Here is a 19,222-nt window from a genome sequence, read left to right on the forward strand (position 1 = left end):
TTACTTCCCTCTTTTATACCCTGTATCAAATCTGTCAGGAAATCCTGTCATTTCTATTTCAAAATATATTTGACCACTTCTCACCACCTGCACCGTTAACATGCAGGTCCGAGCTAGCCACCATCATCTTTGGCTTGGATTACTACCATAGCCTCATAATGAGTTTCCCTATATCTACCATTTTTCTTTATACAGTTGACCCTTGAATAACATGGACTGTGCAGGTCCACTTACGTGAATTTTTTTTCAATATAGCATATTACTGTAAATATTTTTCTCTTATAATTTTCTTAACATTTTCTTTTCTCTAGCTTACTTTATTGTGAGAATACAGTACATAATAAATATATAAAATATGTATTAGTAGACTATGTTATCAGTAAGCCTTTTGGTCAACAGCATGCTGTTAGTGGTTAAGTTTTGAGGGAGTCAAAAGTTATATGCAGATTTTGACCTCATAGGGGTTGGTGTGTCCCTAACCCCTATGTTGTTCAAGAGTCAACTATAGTCTGTTCTCAGCACAACAATCAAAATGGTTCTTCAAAAACTTAAGTCATATCATGTCCTTCCTCTTCTCCACACTCAGAATGCTTCAGTTGCTCCTCATTTAATTTAGAATAAAAGCTGAGGAGTTCTTACTGACTAGCCCTTTGTTTTTCTCTTCTCTTCTTACCCTTTCTCTACTACACTAGCTTTCTTGATTTTCTTTTTAAAGCTAGTCACACTTCTATTTATTGTGTTTGCTCTATCTGTTCCTATTCCTAGAACACTTTTCCCTCTTCTTCAAATCATACCTTTTTAACAAGACCTATCCTGACCACGCTATTTAACAATGAAACCATGTCATACTCCCATACTCCCATTCTTCTACTCAAAAAATTTTTTTTATTTCCACAGTACTTTGCTTTTTCTAACTTGCTATGTAATTTACTTGTTTTTTGTTATTTTCTTCCCCTGGAAAGTAAGATCCACTAAGGCAAGATCTTGAGGTTTTTTTCACGGATATATCCTAAGTGCCTGGCACATAGTAGGCACTCAATAAATAGTTGTAGAATTGAATGAGTGGATGACTGTTTCATGTCTTTATCTTAGTGGTCACTTTTAGCCAGTCTTTATCTAGCTAATTCCTTTAGAATACAGGTATTACCTCTTCTGTTAAAACCCTCCTAATTTAGAGGCCCATTTTAGCACATAGTGTTTACTGTAATTGTTAAATTGTTTCTTCCTCTCCTAATACTATGTGAAGGTAGGACCTTAGCTTATTTGAGTGGCAGTATGGTAGGTACAGTGATTAGCAACATAAATTCAGTAGCCAGGTGGTCCTGAGTCAAATCCTTGCCCTGTAGTATCTACTTCATAGAGTTGTTAGAATTAATAGTTACTATATGTGGAACACTTAAAAAGAGTGAATGATGCATAGTGACCATTATGTTTAAGCGTGTGTGCTCATTATTTTTTTTATATCCCCAGCACAGTGCCAGGGACATAGTAGGTTCTAAATAAATGTTCGCTGAATGAAGGAATTAGCTTTTGAAAGCCCAGGGCATTTACTTAGATTTTTAAAGTAATTACTACAATAAGGAACTGTAGTAATTGTTGTGTAGTGGGTTGCAACCTTGGCTGCACATGAGAATCACTTAGGGGGTTTTAAAAATCCCATTGCCCGGTCCATTGCCCAGGTCAGTTAAATCGAATCTTGGGAAAGGTATGAGAGTAGGAATGGTATGGAGCCTCAGGTATTAGTGTATTCTAATGCTCCCAATGTGATCTGATGTGCAGCCAAGGTTGAGAATCACTGGTTTAGTGGGAAGAACAAAAAATTCTAGGAGTCAGTAAACTAGGACTGTGTTTCCAGCTGTGTCACAAACTGCTTCTTGGCAAGTTACTTCTTTATGCCTCAGTTTTTGTAAAGGTAATCTCTAAGGTCTTTTTAAACTGAAAATTCAATGATTCTGTAGTTTTGTGGAACTTAAAAGTATTTTTTCTTTTCCAGTCTCCTTTAACATTGGGAACACCAAATCAGGTATCCCTGGGACAGTTGTGGTTAGAGCTGCTAAAATTTTACACACTGGATTTTGCTTTGGAAGAATATGTCATATGTGTACGGATACAAGATATTTTAACAAGAGAAAACAAAAACTGGCCTAAAAGGCGAATAGCCATTGAAGGTGAGGTGATGATATTTCATTTGGAGAATATGTTTTTGTGTGCCACTCATCATTTGTTTCTAATACAGTGTTAATAAATTATATCCCTTGGCTTTGCAGCACTATATATGCCACTAGGTTGTCATTATATATGTCAGGTAAATTCTTTATCAAGTCCATGATAGTTTTATAGAATTAATACTAATTTTAAAGTTTCAAATCTATAAATATATTGGTTAGGGTTATTAGCTTATTACATGCCTTTATTTTTATTTCTTAATTCTTTTGAAAAATTTCAAAAATATAGAAAAACAGAAAAGCTATTCAAAACAATCTTAGAGTATTCCTGTAAGTTTCTGTCACAAAATTATGTTAAAATAGAATTTGAAAATCCAGTTTTTCCATTGTCTTTTCTAAAGTACCTCATCTCTATGGAATGTGTAACTCACCAGAGTATATATAGAGAATATAATCAGTGGTGTTGTAATAGCATTGTATGGTGACAGATGGTAGCTACACTTGTGGTGAGCATAGCATAACTGCAGAGTTGTTGAATCACTATGTTGTACACCTAAAACTATAATGTAACATTGTATGTCAGCTATACTTCAAAAACATTTAAAAAAAGAGTACCTCAGTTGTTAAATGTGGCTAAGCTAAAGAGAAAAAAGATTGATTTGAGAAAAAGAAAAAAAATTGATGTTGACAAAAAAGTTTTGTTTTTTTTTTTTAAGATTTTATTTATTTATTTGAGAGAGAGAATGAGAGACAGCACGAGAAGGAAGAGGGCAGAGGGAGAAGCAGACTCCCTGCTGAGCAGGGAACCCGATGTGGGACTTGATCCCGGGACTCCAGGATCATGACCTGAGCCGAAGGCAGTCGCTTAACGAACTGAGCCACCCAGGCGCCTGACAAAAAAGTTTTACATCAAATCCTGAGACTATTAAGATCTTTAGAATGCAAATTAATAGAATGGTTTCTAGAAAATTTAAATCATGCAGCATTTCACTCACTTTTTATAGATAAGGAATTGAATTTCTGTCCATCATTTTAGTCTGTTTAGACAATACATTCTTTTGTTGCCTGTCCTCTGTTGGCCTTCTCTAGATCCACAGATATTCTTATACACTCAAGCATGTACTTATATCTTGTACACTTACATAAAGTAAATAAATGAGCTCTAAAGCTTGTAGCTATCATAATTTGTCTTCTTGTCTTTTTTTTTTTCTTCTTCTAGAAGGAGAGGAAAAGCTTTTGGGTTTAGAGAACAGCCTGTGGACTTAGATAACAGCAAAAACTAACAGATGCCCAAACGTTAACAATCTGAAGCTTGCATGTTAATCCTTTTACTTAGTGATCTTCAGTAGTGGAGAAAATGTGTATTGTCTTTTGGATGTCATCCATTTGTTCCTTTTTCCTGGGGCGTATTTGTATTTAAGGCTTATAAAATCCAAAAACTCAATACGCATTTTCGAGGTCTTTTATATTTTCTTAATAACGAGGATGTAGTTGATATAAGCCTTTTCAGCATACCCACTTTAGACTGGACCAAAATTTAAATTTCAGTTTGATTTTTACTTTCTTAGATCTCTTTTTTCCTACTTTTTTATTTCTCCTTAAATTTTCTGATTTCACTGAAGTTAAATGTTAAAATCATATTTTTTAACTTGAAGTTTTGAGAGTTTTAGTTATATTTTATTTGCTTAAATTGCAAGGAGTATGTACCTAAGAATATTGTGACAAGAGATGAAAATTATGAATGGGTCCTAGAGGTTTGAAAAATTCATCTAATGACAGTATAGGAAGGCATAACGGTATGCCTTTATCTACCAATTTTATCATTGAAATTTTGTAATTACTGAGTTGGTTTCTTCGGCCAACCTCTCATTAATTATCCTGATTATTATTCTTTTCTCTCTTTTCCCCTTAACATTTTTATTTTATGACAGAAACAAAGATGTTGCTATTGTAGTTCCCCTACTCAGTTTATAGGAATTCCCACTTAGACCTTAGGTTAGGAAAGCTTTGGGAAAATGTACTCTACTGACAGTATAGCAGTTCAGATCTTTTGGGTAAACTTGGAATTGTAATTTGTTAGTAGATACTTAGCAATTGACCATTTCCTTTTTTCCTAGATCCATTTTCAGTCAAGAGGAATGTTGCACGGAGCTTAAACAGCCAGCTTGTTTATGAATATGTTGTGGAGAGATTCAGGGCAGCTTATCGGTATTTTGCCTGTCCTCAGAGGAAGGGTGGAAATAAATCTACAGTGGATTCTATGAAAAAAGAGAAGGGGAAAATAAGCAATAAGAAACCAGTGAAGTCTGACAATATGGCATCCAATTGTTGCATTCTACTTGGAGAAAGCACAGAAAAAATAAATGCAGAAAGAGGTCAGCCTGATAAATATGATGAAATGGAATGTACATCACAGAGATGTATTACTGAAGATGACAGTTTGTTGGTAAATGAACTAGATTTGGCTGAACTCGAACAGGAATCTTCCTGTCTTTCTACCAGTGAAGACAGTGAATTAGAGCCAAAATCAAATAAGAAACAAGATGATTTAGCACCTTCAGAAACTTGTTTAAAAAAGAAACTCAGCCAATGTAATTGCATTGATTATAAATCCCCTGACCCAGATGAATCTGTTGGTACAGACTGCAGGTCAAATATAGAAACAGAAAGTTCACATCAGATTGTGAGCACTGACACATCTGCTACCTCTTGCAACTGCAAAGCTACAGAAGATGCTTCTGACCTTAATGATGATGATAACCACCCCACCCAGGAATTATATTATGTGTTTGATAAGTTTATTTTAACCTCTGGCAAGGTAGGATACATTTTGTAAACAATCTTTAAGATTTTATGGGTTTTTTAAATGACTATTTAGAGCTTTTAGATTCAGAAATGTAAAAATAGCTTCTGTGATGGTAGACTTTTATATTTTGGTATATATTTTCACTTTTTCTTTTTACGTTTTTTCCTGTACTTGTCTTTAAAGAGTGTATATAAAACCTCAAAAGGTTTCAGCACTCTATTACTAGTTGGTTTATTTCACTTTCTCATATAAAGGATTCATCATATATTTTATGAAAATCAGTTTGGCAAAGGCAGCAAATATTTTAAACTTTATGTTTATTTTTTCTTTTACAAAGAAGAATACAAGGTTTGTAAATTCTAATAGTATTCTACTTTAAAGTTTTGTTTGTTTTTTTGACATGGGGTGAGTGAATATAAATTTAATAAAGATAGATGAGCAGAAACTGAGATCAGGAACCAAAAATATGAAGAATCCAGATTCTGTCTCTGCCATTGAGCTTTTCTTTGGATATTGGCATATCCTTTATAAATTAATGGAGTCTTAACTTTTCTACTTTTAAAGTGGTATAGTCTAAACTTTAACTTGATAAATTATGGAAAATAAAATACCCCAGTAACAGAAAATAAGCAGTAACTACTTTGTTAATAAAGAAAGTTCTAACTAAGTCACATTGCTTCAAATGCAGTGTACATAATTGATATATCAGCACCCAAGATAAAAAAAAGATTATATAGATCATGTGTAAACCAAGTAGAATATTTTTTTAAAAACCTAGAAAGTTACCCAGTTTTATTATTTTATCAATAATTAGTTATTGACAAGCTTTAAAATTTTTAACCTAATTAGTAATCTGTGTTTCTTCATTCTTTGTAAGGATACATCTATTGCCCTTTTTTTTTTGGGGGGGGTTGCAGTATTTAGGACATATGGACTGTTGAAAGGATGAATTAAATGGCAGGTTTTTAGAAAAGCCTCATAATTATATAACTGCAGTGTACATTTTTTGTTTTCTGCACTTGTTCCCCCTAGAAATTCCTTTTCTAGAATTTAAATATGTCATTTAAAAAAAAGTTTTGAAAAGCTAATGAAAATTCCAGTGGTATTGTTAATTAGCTCATAGCACAGCATTCCCACAAGTAGAGGTTTCTGTATATAATTTACATCAGAGTTCATGGCTAGGTAAATGTTCAAGCTAATCCTGGAGGAAGAGGCTCTCTGGGATCTAGGCATTTTATAATAAAGAAAAGAATGATGCTCTTCCTTCACCGTATGTTTTTTTCAGCTAGTTGGGATACATTTTTACTGTTTTAACTACCTGGCTGGTCGTCCATTGGAATACATTTTAAATGGTGGTATAGGGTTTGCAATTAACTTTGTGGCTATTGCATAAGAGTTATTCCTTGTATAAAGTGAAGTTATTTTTTGAGTTCAGCCCTACAGTTGGTTTCTTGAGTACCATGTTAATGTAATAAATTGAACCAACTAGCCAAGTGAGGGTTTTATAATTGATTGACTATGAAGATAGAAGATGTTTGGAGTGAAATGAAAGGTGCCACTTGAAATTTCTTTATAATCTTTATAATCTACTTTGTTAAAGATCTCAGTAGGTTAAATTAATGCACGTATTTCATCTAGGGAGTTGACTGAAATGTTTGCATTAACCCATACATATTGCATCTTCTAGGATTTCCTGTATTGCACATCTCTGGGTAAATCTGATCTTGATAATATCATTTTAGTGGGGAGGAAGAGTTAATTGGTTAACTTAAAATATGGTTTTTACATTTAACACTGTATTTAATTAATACTTTTTTATTTTTTTTTTAAACCTCCTGGAAGCACAGGTTATCAGAATTGATACGTAAAAGAGTCTTTTTGGACCTGCTTTCTAAGTGATGATGAGTCCCTCAATAGTTTATTAGATTATTAGATTATTTTTTTACCTTTGTATAGCCACCAACGATAGTATGCAGCATCTGCAAAAAAGATGGCCATTCAAAAAATGATTGTCCAGAGGACTTCAGGAAAATTGATCTAAAACCTCTACCACCAATGACAAATCGATTTCGGGAAATACTTGATTTAGTATGTAAAAGATGTTTTGGTAAGTCTTTTATTACTAGAGCTATTCTGAGTAGATTCTTTCCTAGGTTTTAAATATTTGTTTTCTTATTTGAAAACAGTTTGCTTACAGCTTGTTTTGGTAGAGGTTTTTTTTAATAGTTTAGAGACCCAACAACAGACACTAAATGCCTACTAAATGCACAGCACTGTGGTAAATGCCAACGGGAATACAGGGTCCATATTATGTGTTGCTTTTAAAGAGCTTAGACTCTGGATCTGTGCTGTTTAATATGGTAGCCATTATTTAAATTTAATTAAAATAAAATTAAAAACTAAGTTCCTCATTTTTACACATCTCAAGTACTGAGTAGTTACATGTGGCTGCTGAATTGGACAGTCCAGATAGAAAACATTTTCATCATTGCAATGCTCTTGCACAGTTCTTCTCTAGACGGGTATATGATATGTGTGAAATTTTCCATAATTGGAAGCAGAATATATTATATGCTGTAGTAGTGGTAAACAAAATGAAGTGCAAACACAATTTTAACTGGGGTGGATCAGAGGAATTGGAATTAATGATGAGGCATTTGAGATGGACCTTGAACTGCTTTTTCAGATCTAGGAGATTATGCACAAAAGTATAGGGTGTATAATTTCTTTGGGAGAAGAATTGCCTTGGATTTGGTAGAATAAAAGAAAGATAATAGAGGGAGATAAGGCTATAATATTTTGGGAAGAGTCTTACATACCTTTATTCAACATTTATGGTGTACCTGGGGTAAACCTTCACTCAGCAAACATTTTTTTTAAATAACTTTCTGGGTTCCAGATAAAATAAAATTTCTGATGTCATAACATTTAGTTCCCCATCGTAATACTTCCCCCCCTAGACTTCCCTATCCCTATCCCAGTCTCTTGCCAGGCAACCAGTTAATTGCTTTTAGTCACTATAAGTTAGTTTGCATTTTCTAGAGTTCTATATAAATAGAATTATATAGAATGTACTCTTTTTTTCTGAGGTGGGGTTCTGGCTTCTTTCATTTAGCATAATTATTTTGAGATCCATCCATGTTGTGATGTGTGTAAATGTTTCATTCGTTTTTATTGCTGAGCTGTGTTTCATTATATGGATGTGCCACAATTTGTTTACCATTCACCTGTTGACTTGTTTCCAAATTTTGGTTGTTACAAATAAATTTGCTCTGTACATTTGTATGTGGGTCTGGGTATGGATATATGCTTTAATTTCTCTTGGGTCATACCTAGGAGTCGAATAGCTGGATTGTGGCACATTTTCTCTCCCAGCAGCTTTATTAAGATATAATACATTACATTTGTTTTTATTTATTCATTCATTTATATGAACTCATGGATATTTTATACTTTGGGTTATGATCCAATACTACTTTGTTGCTCATATTGTTCCAGATTTGGCTATTGGGAACTCTTTCAGTTGGTTCCTTTGACTCTTTAATATACCCCCATCAGTGTGTGGGTTTTTTTTGTTTATTTGTTCATTTTTTTTTTTAGCACTTCCTTACTTTCTGGCACCACAAGATGCTCCAGGCTCATCATGTATATTTTCCACCCCCGTCCTAGAATTAGAAATTTCTCTGAAGAGCCCTGGTTCCTTTTATTGGAGAATGGTATTAGAAACCAGGATCTGGAAGCTAGGGTACTTATTATTATTGGGTGGTGTTGCTTTTAGGCCCTCTCTGAGCGAGAAAATTATGTATATATACTAACTTAGTTATATGTTCATATCTGTAAAAATTTCTATATGTGACCATCTTAAATTAAACATGACTTTGTACTGATGGCTCCAACTTGAATGTATTACCATATGGCTCATTCAAGACTCTTCTTTCTGCTTATCTGTAAATTTCCCACTCCCAACAATGAGAAACCTGGCTCTCATCATCTGCTACCCATTTATTTAATTGTCCCATTTAAGTACACATGTATAACATTATCGGAACTATTATCTAATACCCCTGTGGGAAATAACTTTATCAATTAGAGTACAGTACTTATGTGTATTCCTTTTGCCCTTAGTCTTACAAACTCCACTCATTTTCATAGTTATTTAGGTTATTACCTTTTCCCTCACTCCCATGAGTAAAGTTGTCTTACATGTCTTACACATGATTCTTTTGTTACAGCCTGCATTCCATCCTAAGATTCCCCAACCTCCTAGATGATTTTTTAAAATTTGCATACTGTAAAGTTGACTCTTTGTGGTGCACAGTTCTGTGAATTTTGACAAGTGCATTTTGTTATGTATTACCATTATAGTATGATACAGAATAGTTTCACCTCTTTAATAATAATAATAAAAAATCACCTGTAATTCAGCTACAGGTGTACCTTGGAGATATTGTGGGTTGGGTTCCAGACCACCACAATAAAGTGAGTGTTGCAATAAAGGGAGTCAGATGAATTTTTTTGTTTCCCAGTGCATATAAAAGTTATGTTTACACTATACTGACATCTATTAAGTGTGCAGTAGTATTATATCTAAAGAAAAACAATATACCTTAATTAAAAAATACCTTATTGCTAAAAAATGTTAACCATCATCTGAGCTTTTAGTGAATTGTAATCTTTTTGCTTGTAGAGGGTCTTTCCTCAGTATTGATGACTGCTGACTGATCGGGGTGGCTCTGGCAATTTCTTAAGATAACAATGACGTTTGCCACATTGATTGACTCTTCCTGTCATGTATGATTTCTGTAGCATGTGATGCTGTTAGATAGCTATTTTATCCGCAGTAAAACTTCTTTGAAAATTAGAGTCAGTTTTGGGGTGCCTGGGTGGCTCAGTCATTAAGCGTCTGCCTTCGGCTCAGATCATGATCCCAGGGTCCTGGGATTGAGCCCCACATCGGGCTCCCTGCTCCGTGGGAAGCCTGCTTCTCCCTTTCCCACTCCCCCTGCTTGTGTTCCCTCTCTCACTGTGTCTCTCTCTGTCAAATAAATAAAATCTTAAAAAAACCCAAAAAAACAAAAGAACAAAATTGGAGTCAGTTTTATCAACTATGTTTATCAACTTTATCAACTAAGTTTATGTAATATTCTAAATCCTTTGTTGTCATTTCAACAATCTTCATGGTATCTTCAGGAGTAGAGTTTATCTCAAGAAACCACTTTCTGTGATCATTCATTAAAAGCAGCCCCTCATCCGTTCAAGTTATATCATGAGATTACGGTAATTCAGTCACATCTTCAGGCTCCATTTTTTATTCTGGTTCTCTTGCTGTCTGCACCACATCTGTAGTTACTTCCTCCATTGAAGTCTTGAACCCCTCAGAGTCATCCGTGAGGGTTGGAATCGACTTCTTCTAAACTCCTCCTGTTTATGTTGCTATTTTGACTTCTTCCCATGAATCACAGATGTTCTTAATGGCATCTAGAATGGTGACTCCTTTTCCAAAAGATTTTCAGTTTCCTTTGCACAGATCCATAAGAGGCAGCTATAACCTTACAAAATGTATTTCTTAATAGGACATGAAAGTCAAAATGACTCCTTGATCCATGGGCTGTGGAATAAATGGATGTTGGGTTAGCAGGCATGAAAACAACCTTAATCTTAATGTAGATCTCTGCCAGAGCTCTTGGGTGCCCAAGTGCAATGTTAGTGAACAGTAATGTTGAATCTTTTTTTCTGCAATAGGTCTCAGCAGTGGTCTTAAAATATTCAGTAAACCATGTTGCACACAGTTGTGCTGTCAACCAGGCTTTGTTCATTTATAAAACACAGGCATAGTAGATTAAGTATAATTCCTAATGGTTCTAGGATTTTCGGATTGGTAAATGAGCATTGGTTTCAGCTTAAAGACTCCAGCTACATTAGCCCCTAACAAGAGGGTCAGCCTGTTCTTTGAAGCTTTGAAGACAGGCATTGATTTTTCCTGTCTAGCTATAAAAGTCCTAGATGGTATCTTCCAATGTAAGGCTGTTTTGTCTACATTGAAAATCTGTTGTTTAGTGTGGCCACCTTCATTAATTATCTCAGCTAGTGATCTACTGGGTCACTTGCTGCTTCACATTGCAGTTTTATGTTATGCAAATGGTTTCTTTCCTTAAACCTCATGAGCCCACTTCTGCTAGCTTCAGACTTTTTCTTCTGCAGCGTCCTCACCTCTCTTAGCCTTCATAGAATTGAAGAAAGTTAGGGCCTTGCTCTGAATTAGGCTTTGGCTTATGCAAGTGTTGTGGCTGGTTTGAGCTTCTATTGAGACCACTCACACTTTCTCCATATCAGCAATAAGGCTGTTTCACATTCTTTTTTTTTTTTTTCTTAAAGATTTTATTTATTTATTTGAGAGAGAGAGAGAGCACAAGCAGGGGAAGCTGCAGAGGGAGAGGGAGAAGCAGTCTCCCCCTTGAGTAGGGAATCCAATGCCGGGCTTGATCTCAGGACCCTGAGATTATGACCTGAGCCTAAGGTAGACATTTAACCGACTGAGCCACTCAGGTGCCCCTCGTTCCTGTGTTCACTGAAGTAGCACTTTTAATTTCCTTTAAGAACTTTTCCTTTGCATTCACAGCTTGGCTGTTTGGTGCAAGAGGCCTAGCTTTCAGCCTGTCTTGACTTTTGACATGCTTTCCTCACTAAGCTTAATAATTTCTAGCTTTTGCTATAAAGTGAGAGACATGTGATTTTTTTTTTTCTACTTGAATAGTTAGAGGCCATTGTAAGGTTATTAATTGGCCTAATTTCAATATTTTTGTGTCTCAGAATAGAGAGGTCTGAGGAGAGGGAGAGAGATGGGGAGAATGGCCAGTCAGGGAGCATTCAGAACACATACAACATTTATCGATTAAATTTGTCATCTTATTTGGGTACAGTTTGTGACACCCCAAAACAGTTATAGTAGTAACATCAAAGGTCACTGATCACAGATCATCATAACAAGTACAATAATAATGAAAAAGTTTGAAATAGCGTGAGAATTACCAAAATGTGACACAGACATAAGGTGAGCAAATGCTGGTGGAGAAAAGGTGCTTGATAGACCTGCTCAGTGCAGGGTCGCCACAAAACTTCAATTTGTGAAAACCACAGTATCTGGAGCAAAAAAGTGAAGTGCAATAAAATGAGGTATGAGGTATGCCTGTATTCAACTTGCAACCACAGATGCTACATTTGTTTTTCAAAAGCTGAATATTAGTTTAAGTCATTACTGTAAATTACTGCTTTGTTCCTATTACTGTATTAACTCTTGGGGATGAGTCTAGAGGAGGAGATAGAAAAAAGACTGTTCTTAAGACTATGTGGTCTTATTTGGAAAAATAATATGAATTTAAATGAAATAACTATAAAATTGTTACTAGTCACTATAAACTGCAAGTGGTTTAGGGAATAAGGAAATTCACTTAAGAAGTCGTTGAAGGCTGTGTCTGGAAGCATCTTATAGGGAAGATATGAATCTTGACCAGACATTTGAGGGAACTTAGGTTTGAATGGGTCAGGTGCCTTACATAACAATATTGAGTATAGACTTACAGGTAGGAAAAACAAGCATGTATATGGGAAAAGAGCAGAATGTCTGAAGAAAACAATATTAAAGAATTTTTAGAGGTAAATATATTTTGTAGGCATTTCATAGGGAAAATGATCATGTGAAACATACATAAACCTATAAATATATTATTTTTCTGCTGTCCCCCTGCCCCTTCCTTCCCCAGTAACATTTATGATTTTAAAGTCAGAGAAGTTAACAAATAATGAAATTTTAAGTAAAGAGTTTAGGGTAAAAAATTGAATACCTTTTCAGATTCCATTTTCCTTACTTTTCTTTTTCCTTTTTCCTTTTTCTTTTTTTTTTTTTAACTTAGATGAGTTATCACCACCCTTTTCTGAACAACACAACAGGGAGCAAATTTTAATTGGCTTGGAAAAGTTTATTCAAAAAGAATATGATGGTATGTCATACATTAAAAATTGATTGTTTTTGTTATTATAGCCACCTAGTCTGAGTTCTGTTTATTTTTAAAGTGTTCATTGAATGTTATGTTTTAGGTGCTATTCTAGGTGCTGGGAATACAGTACCAATACAAAAGGTGAAACCTGCTTTCGGAAAGCTTATATTAAGAAGGGTAGACAGATATTCAACTACCAAAAAGGTATATAATGTAATATCAGGAAATAATAAATGCTACTAAAGTGTAGGAGTTAAAAGGATAGTGATGGGGGTAGTTCTCTCTACTATTAGGGTAGTTTGCTCTGATAAAGTGACGTTTGAAGAGAGCCATGAATAATGTGAGGGAGCAAGTTATATGAATATCCAAGGAGAGAACATTCTAGAGAGAAAGAATAGCAAGTACATATACCCCTAGATTGAATTATGTTTGTCGTGTTTGAAGGCCATGCAGGACATCAGTGTGGCCGTAGTGGAATGTGTGAGGTAGACTGTAATAGATGAAGTCTGAGAGGTAGCCTAGAGATTGAATCATTAGAGCCTTATAGATATTGGTAGAAGGGTTTTGAATTTTGAGTGTCTAATGAGAAGCTTCAGGAAGGTTTTAACACTTAAGTGACATGATCTGAGAGAATAGAGTATAGGTCTATAAGAATAGAAGCAGGAGGAGCAATTTAGGAGGCTGATGCATAAGTTTAGGTGAGACATAATAATGTTCTGGAAGAGTCGATGAGAAGTGGTCAGACAGAGGATATATTTTGAATGTAGAGCCAATAGGATTTACTCACGCTTTACATGGTAGATATGAGGGGAAAAAAGGAGTCAAGGATGGTTTCAAGGCTTTTAGTAGTTGTGTGATATTATTTAACTGAAATAGCAAAATAGCAGAAGGAGCAGATTTGGGGTACAGGGGTGAAAAATCTAAAGTTTTATGGCCAAATATTTTAGAAAAGGATAAAGAATTGATTTATAATCAGAATGAATTTGTACTTGTAAAAGATAATCTGTTATATACTATAGGATTCCATTTTCTGTTATATTTGTTAGTATGGAAAATACTGACCAAATCTAAGGCTGTTATATTAAACCCATGCACATTTTTGTTTGCTGATGAACATAGCTTCTTTTATGTCTCTCAGTTGCCATTGAAATTTCAAGTTGGACATCAGAACTGAATTAGAGAATTAGGTTTTGAAAATACAGAATTTCTTATCTAAATATATAATGTGAAGAATTAATAGCGAGAGAAACCCAATCCAGTTAAACAACAGCTTGCTTGAAGTGGTACCTGTTACTGAATGACACTAAATATGAAAGGATAACTCTATCATAATTTATATCAAATGGATTAATCACTCATTTTGGGAGAACTAATTCTATGTACTAAGGTGATATTTATAAAACTACTTGAATTGTGCCTGAAAAAACTCTTTTATTTCCAAAAGATAAATCTCTAAATATTGAACTTTACTATTGGTAGTGATGTGGAGAATGAAGAAAAGTAGATGAACTTATGAGATAGTTAAGTTGAAAGAAATTAATGGACTTGGTGATTGTTTGGATGTAGAAGCTGAGAGGGGTGTTAAGAACTACACATGTATTTCTGACGTTGGCAGTTGAGTAGATAAAGATACTGTTTGCTGAGAATAGGGATTATAGGAGCAATAGTAGGTTTGAGGTAAAAGCTGAAGGCTTAGTTTTGACTTTTTGATTTTATAATGTCTGTAGAAAAATGGAAAAAGCAGTTAGAAACAAGGATTGTGAGAACTTAGGCAAGAGATCTGGGCTTTAGATGAATATTTTGGAATTTCTCAGTATATCTGGCAACGGAAGGTATTTAAGCCATAGAAGTAGATAAGATCATCTCTTGTTAGTCCATTAGTGGGTAATAGAAGGCACCTCTTTCATGCTAATTATGAAACTTTTGACTTTTTTTTTCCTTTACTTAGAAAAGGCAAGATTGTGCTTATTTGGCTCTTCTAAGAATGGATTTGGATTTCGTGATAGTGATCTGGATATTTGTATGACCCTGGAAGGCCACGAAAATGCAGAGGTAAGAGTTAGTGTTTGAAAAGAGATGTAGAAGTTTATTTTCTTCCAGTGGTGAATGTATTTTAAATTATGTATGTAGTATTGATAGAAATATGGTGTCATTCTTCGTGTAAATGTAGTAGCAGTAGTAGTATTTGAAATGTAAAAGCATTTAGCACTACCATTTTAGAAGACATTCAAATGTCTAAGTAAGTAAATTTACTTAAAATTCAGTAATTTTATTTTATTTTTTTTTTAAAGATTTTATTTGTTTATTTGAGACAGAGAGAATGAGAGAGGGAGAGCACATGAGATGGGGGAGGGTCAGAGGGAGAAGCAGGCTCCCTGCCGAGCAGGGAGCCAGCCCAATGCGGGACTCCATCCAGGGATTCAAGGATCATGACCTGAGCCAAAGGTAGTCGCTTAACCAACTGAGCCACCCAGGCACCCCAAAATTCAGTAATTTTGTAACACAAAAACCATGTCACTAAGAGTTAAAAGTGCTTTGTAATGAATTTTTGGAAAAAGTTAATATAGAGTTGCAGTTTTTTTCATTGGAACCAATGTGAAGCTGATGCTACTGTAGTGAACACTGATCTCATTTCCTCTGTCTTTTCATATCTCTTCCATTAGGTGATATCTTTGTATCACTAAAGATAGAAAATAAAAGAACATCTAATTTATAAATGGATTGTGTTGTACGAGTTAATTGTAATTTGGGGGCACTTAGAACACATTTTTTTCTGTAAAGCAGTGTTACAAATGTCATGTTCTAGGATAGCTTTTAGAAACTAATTTTGGGTGGGGAGGGGAACTAACATTTATTGAGGCCTCATTTCATTCTTACAACCACCTTTGAGGTAGATGATTTCCCCCATTTTACAGATGAGGAAACTGAGGCTTTGAGTGATAAACTGACTTGCCCAAGTTCACACAGCTAGTAAATGTTGGAGCCGGGATTCGTACCCAGGTCTGTCTGACTCCACAGTTCATGCTCTTTCCATTGTATCTCACTGCTTCCCTGTAATTTATTTAACCCATAATGTAGCTGAAATATAGTACTAATAGTACTGTAGAACCTAACCACTACTTTTGGAGTTTCAGTGTGAGATGCCAGGAGCAGACCTTCCCCCAGAGCAGTCTCAGCAGTGAGAGTGGGTACTTATGCTTTCTCTCTTTGTGTACCATCAGCAGTGGAAACAAGATTGTCCAAGCTCCAGTAAAGAAAGGGACTGATTGGACAGGGAAGTATCCCAGGCCTTCCTAGCAGCAACTAGAAAGGAGGGGATCCCTATAGTTGCTCCTTCCTTTACCAACATAACTGTTGGAATTTCTGTCTCAAAATCAGGGACTGCTTGCAAGATTGGGGTGTGGCCAAGCTTCTGGCATCTGTAGTGGTGTCAGTATAGCCTCTGTTGTACTTTAAAAGAATTCAGCAGAATAGTGTACCTATGCGTTTCTGAATTTTTTTCAAAAGGTGGCTTTTAAATTGTTAGAATCAGAGTAATGATGGCAGAGTACAGATGTCTGGTAGATCCTTATTTCTGGCCCTAAGAAATTATTTCTAGTATTAACATTTTATCTTTTAAAAAAATTGAGAAATTGTAAATATTTTAATTCTTCTTAACTAACTTCTACTCAGTGCCATCTACTGGAAAGAGGCTGCCTCTCTCTATTTTGAAGAGCAAGAATTGAGGGAATAGGAAATGATTTTACCCAGGGGTGGAGGTTAGGGTTTAGATACCTTCTATGTAAAATTTAATAATCGGATTTCTAATCACTAAGGGTTTGTCTGTTATATATCATCTGTGCCATTCACACTGGAAAGTTGAAGCAATGAAAAAGAACACATTTTCTTCCAGATGAGACATTGTTGAAACATAGTTTAGCATAAATTGTATCCTTGCATAATAAATTTTATTATGTGTTAATTAGGAACTGTAGATTCCCTTGAAATCCTCAGGTTAAGCCACAATGATTATTGCTCTCTAGTGGCTAAAAAGAACATGTTGGGAATATACAAAAGTGCTTTTAGTAGTAAGTGTGGGCACTGATGTATATACCGTTTAGCTTAATCTAGTTAATTTATAATGCCATTATCTTCCCTATTCCTTGTATCATGGTTATTGTTACCATATCAACTCTGCTGTCTCTGATTTTTAAAAAAATCAACGTATTTAAATTTGTAGAGGTAAGAATTTTCTTGAAGAAGTAGGTACTGGTAATAATTGGATTACTTTTCCTCATCAAGATAATGACAATAAATAGCTCACAGATTTAAAGTGCTTATTTTGTGCCAAGCATGCTGTTGAATGCTTTACGTACATGTCTCATGTAATCCTTCCAACTACTTGATAGGGCAGGAGTTTATAATTATCTTGGTTTTATAGAATAGTAGTATGAGGCTCCAGGGTGTTAAGGGTCTGGTCAAAGTCACGCAGCTTATTAATAATACTTAGTTGAAGATTGAATCCAGGTTTGTCTAAATTCAGAGCCTATGTTCTTAAACACTATACTGTTTTGCCTTCACCAGATCCATCTCTAGTTATGTATTTCACATATTTGAAAACATTATTCTCCTGTTTTTGTGTGCCTCACACTTTAATGTGGATGTGAATTACCTGGGAATCTTGTTAAAATGTAGATTGTGATTCAGTAGACTGGGGTGGGGCCTGAGATTCTGCATTTCTATCAAATTTCCAGATGATGGCGATACTGCAGGTCTCTAGACTATACTTTGAGTTGTTTCATAGCTGGAGATTTTCAGTGCTAGTATTAAATGCCTCATTGAAGTGAATTTGCACAAGGCCAAATTGACTTAGACAAACTTTATTATTTGTTTCTTTTGTTTTTTAGAAATTAAACTGTAAAGAAATAATTGAAAATTTGGCAAAAATTCTTAAGAGACATCCAGGTATGAATCTTAAGTTACAGCTTTAAAACAACAAAATATTTTTTAGCTTTATGAAAATTATTTAACCTAATGAAGTTTTTGTATTTGTTTGTTTTAAATCAGGTTTAAGGAACATTTTGCCTATAACTACTGCCAAAGTGCCTATAGTAAAATTTGAACATAGACGAAGTGGTTTAGAAGGTGATATCAGTTTATATAATACCTTGGTAAGTGTTTCTTTCTGTATAGACCTAGGTATGTTTACACTTGTCATTTTAAAAGTTTATAGATAAAAAATGAAAAGTTTACAGATCACTGACTATACATTTATGTTTAAATATTTCAAATGTGAGCATTGTAAGACAAAAATATTTTTAGGGAACCATCTTGATATTTCCTTCAGATTGAAGATAAGTTTTTGACTCATTTGCAGTTATTCTAAGTTTTACAATTATATATTATATTTGGAGTATATCTTTTTATCTGATTTATAAGTTTAATTTTAATAAATTTGAAATGGTTTCGAATATGTAATTTTTTTCAGGCTCAACATAACACAAGAATGCTAGCTACTTATGCAGCTATTGATCCTAGAGTACAGTACTTGGGATATACTATGAAGGTGTTTGCAAAGGTATTTATAAAATAGTTAATGATCTCCTTTGTTATAATACAGTAGTTAAAGTGAAATATACTGATGTCATACTTGTGACAATCTCAGTTTTGTTTATCTGAGCTTTTAAAGGAAGCACTCAATAGTAAATGATTTAAGTTTATACTTATTAGTGTCTTAGTTTTTTCCTGTATGTGTTTTATTCCCATGTGTAACACTTAACTAAATTCTCAGTAGTAAAATTACTCAATGCAATAATGATTTTCAGCCCCAGGTATGGGAATTTGGCATATCATCCTAATTAAGAATCTCTGGGTTAGGACATCTGAAATTTGGGTTCAGTCATAAGTTTTTTTTGGCCAAGAAAACAAAACAATCCCAATAAAACCTTGTGTTTCTCCTATTATAACACTTATAATACTGAATTCTGTTTTCTTTTTTTAGCTAAGTGAGTAAACTCAATGAAGATGGAGACCTGTATCCCCAATTTAGTGTACCTGCCTTATGGTAGCTGCTCAATAAACAGTTAATTTTTCAATGTGTTGGTAGAAGGTTTCTAGTAGCTGAATGATTTGGTTGCATTTTCATTTCACTAAATCCACTCTTCCAAAACAGGGAGACGTACTTGTTTAGATATTCCTATACATGTCTTTGTGGACAGAGGTCATCTTAGAAAAGAGTGGCGTTTAGCCACATCCTCAAGTTGTATTTGATATGGCTG

General features: G+C 34.5%; 1 protein-coding gene across 11 annotated transcripts in view; it reads left to right on the forward strand.

Moving 5' to 3' along the window:
- The window catches only part of TUT4 (terminal uridylyl transferase 4), a 125,140-nt gene that overhangs the window by 80,890 nt on the left and 25,028 nt on the right, over positions 1-19,222 (forward strand). For 10 of the 11 annotated variants that reach the window (XR_010410940.1, XM_045897689.3, XM_045897685.3 and 7 more), the window contains exons 12-19: positions 1,994-2,168; positions 4,283-4,983; positions 6,928-7,078; positions 12,882-12,968; positions 14,914-15,017; positions 17,852-17,909; positions 18,012-18,115; positions 18,433-18,522. Coding sequence is in view for 10 of the 11 variants with exons in the window: in XM_045897689.3 (XP_045753645.1) it covers positions 1,994-2,168; positions 4,283-4,983; positions 6,928-7,078; positions 12,882-12,968; positions 14,914-15,017; positions 17,852-17,909; positions 18,012-18,115; positions 18,433-18,522 (1,470 nt within the window). In the remaining variant the exon portion in view is untranslated. The remainder of the gene's footprint in view (positions 1-1,993; positions 2,169-4,282; positions 4,984-6,927; positions 7,079-12,881; positions 12,969-14,913; positions 15,018-17,851; positions 17,910-18,011; positions 18,116-18,432; positions 18,523-19,222) is intronic. The other variant, XM_045897693.3, reaches the window with a different exon arrangement.

Source organism: Mirounga angustirostris, unplaced genomic scaffold (assembly GCF_029215605.1).
Source record: "Mirounga angustirostris isolate CCGP_5_RB_7025 unplaced genomic scaffold, mMirAng1.0.hap1 SCAF_4, whole genome shotgun sequence".
NCBI lineage: Eukaryota > Metazoa > Chordata > Mammalia > Carnivora > Phocidae > Mirounga > Mirounga angustirostris.